The following is a 14274-nucleotide window of genomic DNA, read 5'->3' as shown; positions in this document are numbered from 1 at the left end:
CTGCAATTCTTATCCCAGCTAAACATGCATATGTCAAAAAAATCCTTTTTTTTAGAAAAAACACGTTCCAGAACATTTAGCTACGTTATTTAGACCATTCCCAAATGAAATAAAACAAATGGCAATAGACAACATAGATTTTTAATTGTGTGATATTTATGAAATGTGACATCAAACACAAAAGAATATGAAGAACTCACCACCACACACAGGAAAGACAGCTGAAACAAATACTGAGTAAAAACAAACAAACAAAAACCAACAAGAAAGCTGCATTACAATTACATTCTTTTTTTTTTTTGCATACACATACATTTCATTTTATTTTTTTGATTATAAACTCAAAACAAATTATTTTTACAATTAAATACATATATAAACTACCAACATAAATACCAGTAAATTTAGTTCCCATGTCTGCTTCATTATTTTTGCAGTCCTAAAATTCAACTGTTCTGAAAATCATTTTAAATAACTTTAGAACTTCATTATTATTTTTAGTGATTAATGCTAGTTTTTTAAAATATATTTTTACATCATTTTTCATTTTTGCACAATGTATGCATTTTCATCTTGGTTATAGTCCCTATACAAGTCCCACCCGCCTTATTCCATCCTTATAAAGACTGTCTAAAGTCTAAGCGATTATTTAGTCTTGGGATGTGGGGTGGAGGCAAAGGACACTGAAGGGAACATGTAGAGGCCTTCTGGGTTGTGTATAATGTTCTGGTTCTTGATCTAAATTCTGGTTACACGGGTTGTTTGGTTCATGAAAACTGATCCACATGTATCCAAATTAAAAAAAGTTAAAATTGAAAGAAAACAGTATCACCTTTTGAACCAGCCAGATAACAAACAAGCGCGCCTGCCCACCCGCCACGCTTTGCGCATGCGCACGCACAACGCGGGGAACGCTCATTGGCTGGGACGAGGTGGCGCATTCCGGAAGTCCCTTGTGCGCTCCCCTTCCGCCTGCTGGCCGCCCCGCCTTCCCGCCACCCCTCACCCACACCACCCAGCCCCGCGGTTTCAGGCCCCTGGCCCCAAGCTCCCGAGGCAAATAGTGACCCTTGCTTTTGGCTTTGACCCTTCCACATCACCGCAGTCGTCGCCGTATCACCAGCCGCCGCCAATATGAACATCCGCAATGCTCGGCCGGACGATCTGATGAACATGCAGCACTGCAATCTCCTTTGCCTTCCTGAGAACTACCAGATGAAATACTATTTCTACCATGGCCTTTCCTGGCCCCAGCTCTCTTATATCGCCGAGGACGAGGACGGGAAGATTGTGGGCTACGTCCTGGCCAAAATGGAGGAGGACCCAGAAGATGTCCCCCATGGACATATCACCTCATTGGCCGTCAAGCGTTCACACCGGCGCCTCGGCCTGGCCCAGAAGTTGATGGACCAGGCCTCCCGGGCCATGATAGAGAATTTCAGTGCCAAATATGTGTCCCTGCATGTCAGGAAGAGTAACCGGGCAGCCTTGCATCTCTATTCTAACACCCTCAACTTTCAGGTTAGTGAGGTGGAACCCAAATACTATGCAGATGGGGAAGACGCTTATGCTATGAAGCGGGATCTCTCGCAGATGGCAGAGGAGCTGAGACGGCAGCTAGAGCTGAAGAAGGGTGGGTATGTGGTGCTGGGCTCCAGGGAGAACCTGGAGACCCAGGGCAGCACACTTCCCAGCCCCAAAGAGACCTGTCAGAAGAAGAATCCAGCTGCTGATGGCAGTGGCAGTGACAACAAGGAACCTGGTGAGACCACGAAGAGCAATGATGTCCAGGACAGCTCAGGAGACTCAGATTCTACCTCCTAGAACCTGTTTCAGGTATTCTCTCTTCCCTGACCTATTCCTTTCTACCCTAAATCTCTGCACCGTCTCTCACCTGTCCAAGCCCATCCCATTGTAGTCTTGCTAAATTCACAGTGAAAATTACCTGAGATATTGGGGAGGAGTGTAGATATCTGGGGGAAAATTCATTGCTCATTATTGGAAGCTAGTAAGAAGTTAATATTCTGAAAATAGATTAAATTCAGTAAAAGAAACAATTTTTTGGTGTGAATTATATTTCATGGTATCCTGAAATTTCTTTATAGAATTATAACTAATAATGCAGAAAGAATGCTAAAATTATAAAACTGCCATTTTGCAACGCAATGAAATAATAGATGTAGCCAACTGTCACCAATAGCTAATATTATTAAGTGCAAGTTGGAGCACTGTAATGATGGATCAGGCTGACAGCCCTGAAGTCACTAGTCAAGCATGGTATCACTAAAAGGATAAACATGCACCTCCTAATGCAGTAGCAAATGCACAGTACCACATATGAAATATTCTTGCCAAAAGAAAATTGTATAGTGTGTGTATATAAAATTCATCCTGAGTCCAAACAAGACTCTAGACCTACAATTTTTACCAAAAATAGAGGGACACAGTAAACAATATTATAATACAATCAACAAATACAGAATGAGAGAATTTCTACAGAACAAATAGCCTAGTTTCTTCAACAAATAAATGTCTTTTTTTTTTAAAGATTTATTTATTTATGCATACAAAAACTGGGATACAGGCCAGATGCGCAGGAGAGTAAGAGGATTCACCAGAGACAGAGTGAGGAACAGAACAGGCAGACTGACCAATATACACTGCTGAGGGGAGAAGTGGGCAAGTCAGGAGAGGTCTGCTGCACCATGTGGGTAGCTCCTTGGCTGGGGATTGAACTCTTGCTGCAGTGGCTACTGATAGCTTCATAGGTGGTGTCTTTATCCCTTGCTCCACCAGGGAGGCCTAAATATCTTTTTAAAAAAACAAAAGGGAGGTGGAATTTATCTCTTAACACACTTTAGAGCTATAGTAACTAACTGCAACTATTGTAGATATTGAGTGATGATTCAAACCAAATACAAGAAATTTTTGAAACAACCAGGAAAATTTTGAGCATGAACTATATGCTATTGAATTGTTAATAATTTTAAGTGAGCTAAATAGTATTGTGGTTAAAAAAAAAAAAAACACACATGCAAAAAAGAAAACCAAACTTTATTCATTGAACAAATATACTAAAGTATTAGAGGTGAAAAAAATATATATGATGCCTAGAGTTTCTTTAAAATGTTCTAGCAGGGGCCTCCTGGTGGTGCAAGGGGTTAAGCACAGCACTGTGCAGTGAGTTTGATCCCAGGTTGACGAGGGAGCTACCCACATGGCGCAGCAGACCTCTCCTATCTTGCCTGCTGCTCCCCTCAACAGTATATTTCAGTCAGTCTGCCTGTTCTGTTCCCACTCTGTGTCTGGTGAATCCTCTCACCCCCTCCCCAACACCTCTGGCCTGTACCCCAGTTCTGGTATGCATAAATAAATAAATCTTTATGAAAAAAATTAAATGCTCTAGCAAAAAAGGAAAAAGAAAAAAAAAAGGCCAGGCACAGAAAGATAAAATAAGAATGGCAGCATATTGTTACTGAATTTGGGTAATGGGTACTTGAGGGGTTCATTTCCCTATACTATTCTTTTGAATGTGTGAAAATTAACATGAAAAGTTAAAAAGTGACAATAATTATTGTACTTCCTAATGCACACTAATTATAACTATGCAGGTGCTTAAAGTATTTTTAAAAGACTTTGTAATACCTTAAAAAATTTCAAAGGTCAATAAGCCACTGTCTATTTAAAAGCTTCAATTTTTTTTTTTTAAAGATTTGTTTATTTATTATTCATTTATTTATACAAGCACTGGGTACAGTCAGAAGCACGGGAGGGTGAGAGAATTCACCAGAGCCAGAGCGGGGAGCAGAGCAGGCAGAAGGACCGAAGTACACTGCTGAGGAGAGCAGCGGGCGGCAGGAGAGGTCTGCACGCCATGTCAGACCCTCCTCTGGTGGCCGGGGAACAGCCGGGGATCGAACCAGCGCTTCAGAGGCTGCAGGCAGCTTCGCAACCCAGCACTCAATCGCTGCGCCACCGGGGAGGCCCTGAAAGCTTCAAATTTTAAACCTAGCTACTTAACCTTACATGTGAAAAAGGCTACAACTTTAACATTACAAAGTCCAGTCATGAGCGACTTACACTGCATATGATTAAAATAAATGCTAACTGATTGCTTTATTCATTCACAAAAATTTTATTTGCCAGGCATGAGGTTTGGAGCTTGGTATACAACAGTTATCAGGACAGGTTGATGTTTAAATTATATAATATAGCATTAAGAATAAACAGCTATTTTTCAAACATTTAATGCTGAAACCCAAACTGTATAGCACACTAAAACTTGTTTTCATTCAGAGAGTCATAGGTTATTTAATTCATGGGGTTAGATTCTACCCTCAGAGGTGTCTTTGCATCTGACTTTTAACAACATGAAGATTTCAAAATATCTGATTCTTTTGTAAGATAAAGGCAATAGGAGAGTGTAAAAAGGAAGTAAAATCAAACAAAACTTAAGGTCTGAGAGAACTGTTGTCAAATTTATACCTGTCTTGAAACCCTGGAGGTTTCCATTAAGACTATTTTATTTAAATCACCAAGTCTTTTAAAGAATGACCAAGTTCCAGATTCTTGTATAGAAGGACTTACGCAATATTGATCACATCTTTGTGGATGTTGGATTGTGTCTTATGTTACATGGTAACAGAACTGATATGTATATGTTTTTTTAAGTTTTAAAGCAATGAATTCAAAAGCATTTAATATTTACTTTGAGAATTAATACTACTAATAGTAGTAGGGGAAGGGAAATACAAATAAGAAAAATATTATATGATGGTTTTAAATTTCACTGTACAAACAGGAATAATTGAAGTGTTTATTTAACTATAATTAAACGTTAAGCTGAAGGATGTATTTCTGGTCCTGAGTATCATTCTCTTTTCAGGTTGATATCTACTGAGACATTTTCACTGGTTTCATCTAATCTTTGATCCCCACTATTCACGTCTAGGTCCTGTCCAGCCAGTGAGCTTCTCGGGTCTCTGCCATGTTTGGGCCACTTTGGTAACAAGGGTGTTAGTCTGCATAGGCTAACCAAAAATACCCTTCAAATCTCAATAATTTAATAGCTTATTTCTCATATTAAAGTTCAGTGTGGGTTAGCAGTGTGTGGAGATACAGAGGAGAGAGGAAAAGTGGGACCTTGTTCCTTGAAGTCATTCAGGAACCATCTAGAACAAATTGTTCTTTGTTATATTCCATTGCCCCTTTTGGCAATCTGATGAAGCCCAAGGACCCCATCTCAGAAAATTGTTTTTAAAAGGAATATGTTTTTAAAAGGCATAAAAAGTGTATGGGATTTCAAAGGAAATTAATTTTATTGATTATCAAACTTTTAAAATAAATTTGTATTATTCATGTCCTTTATTGGCATGTGAAATAAAAAAATCCAAGAGTAGGTCTAATTAGTGAAAAGAAAATTTAAGCATAAATGATATTTTTAGATAGTTCCAAAATTGCAGTATAATCTGAAAATACCTGTGTTTTTACTGATAACAGAGTAACAAGTATTGCCAGCATTACAGTTTATTGGTGCCTACATTTTATGATGAAAGAAAATGCAAAATTTCAGGTAGAAATAGTGAATTTGCAGAATTTTTAAAATTCTAAATCCAAGGTCATGATTCTCCTAAATTCTATTAATGGCTCCAGATTAAGAACCCCTGATTCAGTAACTGCCATTTTCTAAACTCATGTTTCCTCCATAAATCATGGTTTATATATATTCAACTTAAAGATAAGGGAAAAGTTTGCACATGGAGGTTCATAAAGGTTTTAAAAGTCAGTCCCATTTTCCTAATGACTACAGTGCAGTGTTAGGAAATGTAGTTTAGTTGTGTGCTCAGGAAGAAAAGGAATGAGTTCTGGTAATCACACAGTGTAATTTCTCCCATTAGGAGAATGGGATGCCACTTTGGACTGTGAAAGTTGTGCTTTCATGTCCAGCTAGGAGGCTAGGGGTCCTTCTGCTGCTCCCTCTTCATAACATGGCACCAGGGTCTCTGTGAGCCTCACTTAGGTCTGTCTACTTAGTCACATGACATGTCTTCTGCTCTTGCACAGATCTGGGCAAGGGAAACTGGTTTTCTGCCCTCTTGCTGCCTTTAGTCCTTAAAGCCTAGAAGAAATGACCCTTTTACTCTGAAATCCCCAAAACTTTCTAAAGTTTCAGTTACTGCCCCTTACTTTTGTCCCATTCAACTAAGATTCACTAGTGCGTATGCCTTGCTGCCTGAAGGGTAAGTGGCTACTGTGAAGGAAGAAAGAAAGACTAAAAAGAAAAAAATTACAAGGTTAATACTACGTAATTATTATCCTGCCACAATTGTGGCATTCCCTCTTGTGGAGTTAGAGTTCAGATACCTACAGAAAAAGTCCTGAAAGAAATAGCCTTTCATTTTCTCTTATCTCTACCTTTGGATCTGGGCGACAGAGAGAGTAAAAGTTAGAAGCGATGATGAATGAGATAGGTGTCTTCATCTACAAAATGGGTATAACAACTACTAACACATGAGAGCACACTAGGTTACAGATGCTGTTTTTAAGGGCCATTGGTGAATTGTCTAATTTAATTCTAATAATATCTCTCTTAAGTAGTTATTGTTATTCCATTTAATACATGAGGGTTGATGTCATACAGTCAGTAAATGGAGAACAGGGATGCAAACTGAGGTAGTGAGACTCTACTATAGTGAGGGTTAAAAGGGACAATCCCTGTGTATTGCTTAACACAAAACCTTAATACAGTTAAACAGTCTATAAATTTTAGCTCTGAATATAAACTGTAGTAATAGTACCCATTCAAGTTCTTTTCTTCTCCACAGTAGTCAAATGATAGAATATTGTGTATGAGCAGCAACAGTTTGCAATCTTGGAAAGGAGATGCATCTTAATGATTAAAATAGCTCTCACTGACAAGCTGAATGTCAAAGCATTCAGCTGAATCAACGCTCATCAACAGCAAAATTTCTAGGGAGCCAAAGCAATGAAGACAGGTCAGTTCAAAACATGTTAGTTGAGGCAGGAGTGCCATCAAACTGATGCTCATCTCCTGACAAGAAATATGTGCTTGATGGTTAATAACAACAACCAAAAAAAATGCAAAATCTTAGAATTTTCCATTGAGCTGGTAGTATTGCGTTAACCAAGGTTACTTCAGTGGCTTTCCTTCTCTGGTTTATTCTTTCTGTCACTAAGCTGTCATCCTAACAAAAAGTTGTTAAATGTTCACATGAGCATTCACTGAAATAGACTGTTCTTAATTTTACCAGACAACTAATTATAACTGAAATGATATAATGAAATATGGAAGAAAGTTAGAGACTGACAGGTCTGGTAAATTCCTAGTATAACCTTACCCCAGATATGCCAGAAATCATAGATTTCAAATACAACTGCACTCTATGAAGATAAAGAGGGGGTTGGGAAGAGATAAGATATTGTTTTGAAATACTAATCAGAGAGATATCATTTGTTGAATTATTTATAATCCTAACAATGACATTTTTCAATCAGTGTATGATACGTATTTACATGACTGAAATACCAACTTGATCAGAGGTAAATGAGAAAAGCAGAGGTTTTTCCTAAATTGTGTACTTTCTTTATGCTCAAGTATATAGAATCTAATGAGCTTTACAGTGAAAGAGGAAAGGAATAGAGGATATTAAAAATTCTGTGAATGGGCAGTGGTTCAGAGCGCCAAAATAATCTTTTTGAAACCATTCTGCAATGCCATTTCTATAGATTAATATCCTCAGGACACCCTAAGATTTTTTTTTAAGTAAAGCTGTAAAGTTCTCTTTTGTGTTTATAAAGTCATGCTAATAATCAAAATAATTTTCAGGTTTCCATTGCCTATCTTTAGGAAATCCTAGAAATGTAAAAATTTGAACTATTTTAATAAGCTCATAAATTAAGGGCTACAATATTTCCATTTTGAAATTTCTATTTAAAAGGAATCTTTATTAAAAAATACCTAGCAGCATTTATTAGTGTTACTTGACTTTTAAAATATCTTTCTTACATTTTTTTACTCCTTTACAGTAAATATATTTAAAACAAACAAGATTTTGTATTATATACCTATGACTGTCCTGCAACTTGATTTACTGTTGTTACTCTGAAAACTGATTTTTCTATAATTATTATTTTGTACGAAAATACTTTTTAACTGCTTTCTGCACAACACTGAGCCTTTATCTTATCACTTCTGTATGTGCATTTTATAGGTAAGAAAAGATAATGCAGGGGCCTCCCCAGTGGTGCAGCAGTTGAGCCCTGGGTTGCGAAGCTGCCCGCAGCCTCTGCAGCGCCAGTTCGATCCCCAGCAGCCGGGCAAGGGTCCCCCATTTTGTGCAGACCTCTCCTGCCTCCCACTGCTCCCCTCAGCAGTGTATTTCGTCAGTCTGCCTCTACTGCTCTCCGCTCTATCTCTGGTGAATTCTCTCACCCTCCCATGTTTTAACTGTACCCAGTGCTTGTTTAAATAAATAAATAAATCTTTAAAAAAAAAAAAAAAGAAAAGATAATGCATCTTTACAGTTGTAAGATTCTATTGTAATTTTATTTGCAGTTGTTTGGTAATGGGTAGCAATACTCCATTGACTGTAATGTATGTATTCCATTCATATATCACACAACCTTCCTACTTTATTAAGGATAAGGTCCATGTCTCATTTGTCTTTGTTTACTTAACTCCTGGCACATTATTCATATATGTGATACTCTGTAAATATTCATTGATGAATGAAAGAAGGAAGAAACCTCCCAAATTACCTATGCAGTGACTTTTAAAAGGAGAAAAAAAAATGTATATAATGTGCTACTTATTACTTGATGTAATTAGGGCATTTTTTAATTTATGAGTAAGGGGCTACAATGGGTATTTTGGTTTCATCTCTAGGTCTCATAAAATTGACACATTGCAGCTGGCTTAACGAGCTGAAAAGGCCATTCATTTTCTTTAGAATTGAAATAAATTTATTTTTCAGTGGGGTAAGATTTGAAGATGGCAACAAAAGTATCTTGGTTTCTTTAGGTTCAAAGTAGGATTTTTAAGGTAGATTTCAGTCTTTCAGCATCTCCATCCTCCCCTTTCTTCTAAAAAGCTTCCTGGAAAAATTCATGTGTCCCCAGGGCAGGGAGGGGAGAGCCCCAGATCTACATATAGATCTTTGTGCTATCACCTGAATTCTCACTGGCTTCTAAGATATATCTAATGGAAACTAGCTACTCCTACCTTGTTGGTTTACTGCTAAAGTGTCACTGCTTAAAACAGTATTATATTCTTTTAGAGCTTATAATCCTCTCTTGCTCACTTGCTTTCTTACTTTCCAACAGAATTGCAGGTCCTGATGTCTCAATCATATCTCCTCTCTGAGCCCTGGTTTAGCCTGTCTTCTCTGCAGCATCTCTTCTGGGGTTATCGAAGATGATCCTATGGCTTCTCACTCTCAGCTCTCAACCACAACCTTCACATCTCCTACAGGGATCATAAAGGAATGCCTGGACACAAAATCCTGCTGCACAAGCACCAAGAAGTTTGCATCCTGCCATCACAGAACTTTCCGTGTCCTTCTTACACCATGCTGACATTTTATTCTGTTGGTCATGATCCCATGTTGGGTGTGGTTATCTAGCAAGGTTGTATCTTCTTAGAATTTTGAACAGGAAGCAGGACAAATTCCCCCAACTCATTTGCTCTCAGTTTTTGCCAGTTACTTATCTGGGTTTTCATCCTTGAGGGGGTGGTTAGGACCATCAAGTCAGATCAAGTCATGCTCCGTTCTTTTCTTCCTCATTTCTGGTATAAGTATTTTATTTCCTCCTCCTTTCTCTGGGAACTCACCTCCCCTTTCTTGAGGAGGTGTTTTCCTTCCCAGTGGGCAAAAGTGATGAGTAGGGGCTTCTACTATGCAATCAAAATTTGAAAATTTTTAAAAAAAGGACAACCAGTGATTAAATTGGAATATCTATATACTTGCTTGTGTCAATTTGTTTTGGGTAATGATATAACTTGCCATATATTAAATACCTATAATATTCGTGCATGATAGTAGAGCCTTAATAAATAATATATGTAATTCTTTCGGAAATCCTAGGAAGTAGATATGTTCACCTGTTCTATAGTCGGGGAACCTAAAGCTCAAAGAAGTGAAACAAATAACTAGAATCTAAAACCAAATCTATTTAAATTCAAGGCCAGAGTTTATTTCAAATTCCTGTTGCTACTCTGTACTTTTAAAATGTGAAAACTTTAGCAGAAAAAGACAGTCTGCTGTTCATAAATGTTAAGTGTTGACTTACTACATGGCAACTGTATGTCACTTGTAAATATTTATATGACCCCCCATTATAATCCCCTTTTACTATTTTTCTCCAGTAAAAAATATGTGAAGACACAATATGTTGACCATGCCAATGAAAATCACCAGATAAATCCAGAGTTATCATTACCTAATGCTTTTCTAGCCACTGAATGTAAAATACTATAGTGTAACAGTTTTCATGTTTAATTTTAATGAGAACTAATGTATATAGATTTAAGTCAAAGGCCTGATATTAACCATCAGATGACAATTGAGGAATCCGTTCTGTAATCATAATCAGCCTTCCTAAGCACTTCTTACAGATCTACCCCAATGCACTCTTAAGAATTCCTGCCTAATAGTAAATGATGCCTGAGGCAGATATAAATGTTTTTTCCTACACAACAAGGACTTGCCATTTCCTATGCCAATGCACACCTCTCTTCCATCTTCCCATCTTTCCTTTTTCTCTTTAATTTTCTTTCCCAATTCTAAAACGTTTTGATTCTTTCCCTCAAGCATGTGTTTATCTCTTTATTTTTAAATATTACAGCTTTCTAACATCTGTCTCTAGGGCAGCATAATCTTACTGATGAAATATTCCATGTTTTCCTTGAGCCCTTGTCAATATGTCTTCCTGTTAACAGCTTAGCAGATGGGGAAACAGAAGGAGTAGCCTCAGCTTACCTGAATGATTTCTCTCTAGCACCAGACATATAACTGTCTCTAGTAACTTGATGATAGAAGTTGGAGTAATTAGAAAATAAGAAATGATATCTGACTTTTGCAGTGTTAGTTACTAAAACCATTGGCTGTTTTACTTTGTTGCCACCTTTATATCTTTTTCTCAGTCTCATACTAGAAGACGGAATTATAGCAACCTACCTAGTTTCGACTGTTCCTATTTAGATAATGAAAGTAAAATAAAACAATATTAATATTGCTTTGGACATAAATTAGCATGTTCCCAAGTGGCTCCAGGGTAATAACAGTGATATAGCAGCAGCAGTTGCTTTTTCTAACACTGGAATTGTGGGAGCCTATGACACACTACTTTTTGTAATAGCATTGTTCTCTTTAGATAGGACAAATTACCGTTTGTTTGTTTCTGAATGGATTGACTGCTTTTTACATAAACAAATTCCTAAAGAGGCCAAAGCAAGCTGTATACAAGGTTGTAGGATAATGTATTCCTCATAATAGCTGTAGAGAATGACCACACTGCCTCCTTTACCTGCAGTCTTAAAGAAGTTACAGAGTGGACTCAGGTTTGTCAGCAAATTGTTCAGAAATATCAATCATCAAGATGCAAAGTTTTCTTTGACTGAAAGAAAGAAACTTGTGAATGAAGCCTGTAGGTAAACTAGCTAGAATCTATGTGTGCTCAGAATAGAATAAGGGGTAAGAGATAATCATCTAAAGTAAAAATAATGGGGTGTGTGGATGTGTAGGGGCAAGTGGGAGACAGGGCTGGGAATTAGTGCACACCTGGGGAAATATGAAAAGGATCAAGACTCTGAAATAGCCAAAAAGACATTTTCATGTGCAGATGAGTCATCTGGGCATCATGTTAAAAATGCAGATTTTGTTTCAGTCTGGGCTGGAACCCAAGTGTCTGCATTTCTAACTAAATCCTAAACAATGCTGATGTTGCTGGTCAAGGAAGCAAGCTGGCCAGTAGGGGCCTTGAAGCTCATATCCAACCCTGAAATTGCAGCCCAAAACTCCTATGACTCACCTTCAGTTCACTTTGGATTAGACCCTAAATAATTTAGAATCCCATTCTTAAATATACAAGTTCACACCAATCTTGTTTGATTTTTGAATTTGGTCACATAAGGCAATGGCCTAATAAGTTCAATAAGAAATCTAGATAAATTTCATCAAAACATGAACAACAAAGTATATATATAATATGTGAAATATATTGATAACATTATATTCTTCATTATATTAGAATGCTTTGATATGTTAATATTTCCTTGTCTGTCAAATGGCCAGTATGAGATTTTTTTTAATTTCACTTTTAACTATCACTGAATTTGTTGTCTTCATTGGCCTATAAGTTATCCTAGACACGACAAAACTTTTCCATGATGATATTGGAGCACAGTCTTTTTTGTTTTTAATTGGAACCTCAGAATTTTAAGCAGATGAAGAGAGATTTTTGATCTAGGAATAAGGGTTTCTAGTCCACCAGGAGTTCTCAAAGTTGATGCACAGACATATTGCATCAAACTTACCCAGATGCTATGTTAATAATGCAGTTTCTTTGTCACAAACAGATTTACAAATCAGAATCCTCTTTTTAACCTCCAGGTGATTGTTTTGCAAACCACAATCTGAAAATCATTGTTAAGTTCAAGGTTTTGAATTCCTCATAAAGGTAGATCGAAGAGCACTTTTCCATGGTGATACTTTTCAGATTTAATTTACCAAAAGAAGCAAAGAACTCGGAACAGAATTTTTTTTTTTCATTATAAAATATATTCCAGAGGGGTTGAAGTCATATGTTGGGAATTCTGTACTTTATGTTCATTATTCTGTAAACCTGAAACTGCTCTTAAAAATAGTTCTATTAAAGAAATTTAAAAAATGTATGTCTATACAACCATAGAATTCACATAAGTGTGATCATTTGATACATGTGTATTATTGTACATGTATTTTACATAAATATGATTATATCATATGTGTAATTTTTAGGCATTTTTTTGGTTGTCATTACTTGCCCCTGCCATCCTTTCTTTCCCTAATCAGCCAACACTAACATTAACTTTTCCCTTCCCCTTTCTTTAGCACATGTTAATTGTATTTTATCCTTCTGTCTTTTCTCCAAATTTTAGACAACAATAGCTGCAATTTGGCAATAGTGGTGTACAGTACAAACTTGAAGAGTGAGAACACTCACAAATCACAATATGAAATTTTCTTTTTTTTCCCAGAACAAAAAACTGATATATTGCAATATTTAGTCAGGGACCAGACATTAGGCCAGTTTGGAAAATTACATGCCCTTCCACTCCTGTCATTTGTCCCTCAGATTACATCATCAATTGGGTGATCTGAGTTAGGACTTTTATTAACAGCACCCAAGCCAAAAACCCAAGCCAATGAAGCAGACCAACTGACTTATCAAGGTACTTTTTCACACTCTTTTTAGACATGAATGCTTCTTTGAAACTTTAAAAGACACATCATTTCCTGGAGTGACACTAGAAGGGTTATTTAAACACCATGTTGCCTTATATGGACATAGTAATTAAATTTTGTGAGGTTTGGGGAAAAAAAGTTCTTTCATGATTAAATCATACCTGCATTGCTTTTTTAACCAAAATTAAAACATTTTACATGTTTGAAGAGGGAATCATCACTTAAATTGCATGTGATAAAAGCTTACCAAGTGAACATCATCCCTAGCAAGTGGAGCAATTTTCAAAAAAAGTTTTTTTTTTTCCTGCTCACAGGACCTTTTTATAAAAGTTATTTACATAACATTCCTTTTGTTTCTTACGTAATATATATTGAGTTAACAGTGGTACACAACACGGTATGGGTTTTAGGGGTGTAAGTTCACACCTCTCAAGTGAATGTTACCACACCACAACCACCACCAAAGCCCCAATAATCTTCCTCAGAGTACATGGGGCCTCCTCCCCTTCCCTGCTTGGCTCCCTACCCTCACCCTCTCCTGCAGCCTCACTTCTGCATTCAGATATCAAGGATTTGCTTTTGTAATTCCTTTGTTTTTAATCTGCATACGACCAAGAACATCCCGTATTTCTCTTTCTCCTCCTGTCTTATTTCACTAACTTAATCCCCTCCAGTTTTATTCATATTGTCATAAATGGCAAGATATAATCTTTTTTATATCTGAATAGAATTCCATAGTTCATATGTACCACATCTTTTTTTTTTCTTACGTTGTTGTTCATTTTTATATTTTTATATAGTAATTGGTTTC

At 36.9% G+C, this 14274-nt stretch overlaps 1 protein-coding gene across 2 annotated transcripts; it reads left to right on the top strand.

The window, feature by feature from the left end:
• Positions 1-978: 978 nt before the first annotated feature.
• Positions 979-12935, top strand: NAA11 (N-alpha-acetyltransferase 11, NatA catalytic subunit). Of its 2 annotated transcripts, none has more exons than XM_037530335.2 (2): positions 979-1836; positions 9343-12935. In XM_037530335.2, the coding sequence occupies exon 1, from the start codon at positions 1135-1137 to the stop codon at positions 1822-1824; it is 690 nt and encodes a 229-aa protein (XP_037386232.1). In that variant the 5' UTR covers positions 979-1134; the 3' UTR covers positions 1825-1836; positions 9343-12935. The 2 variants fall into 2 exon arrangements, with proteins under 2 accessions (XP_037386232.1, XP_037386233.1); XM_037530336.2 differs by lacking the exon at positions 9343-12935 and adding an exon at positions 8232-8251.
• The last annotated feature ends 1339 nt before the right edge of the window (positions 12936-14274 follow it).

This window comes from Talpa occidentalis, unplaced genomic scaffold (genome assembly GCF_014898055.3).
Source record: "Talpa occidentalis isolate TD23 unplaced genomic scaffold, MPIMG_talOcc4v2.1 talOcc4.6, whole genome shotgun sequence".
Taxonomy (NCBI): Eukaryota; Metazoa; Chordata; class Mammalia; order Eulipotyphla; family Talpidae; genus Talpa; species Talpa occidentalis.
Note: the sequence above shows the minus strand (reverse complement) of the source record. Positions and strands in the feature narration are given on the sequence as shown.

What these genes read in the sequence shown, in the direction of transcription:
- NAA11 (XM_037530335.2), top strand. Translation starts at nt 1,135, where the DNA reads ATGAACATCCGCAATGCTCGGCCGGACGATCTGATGAACATGCAGCAC.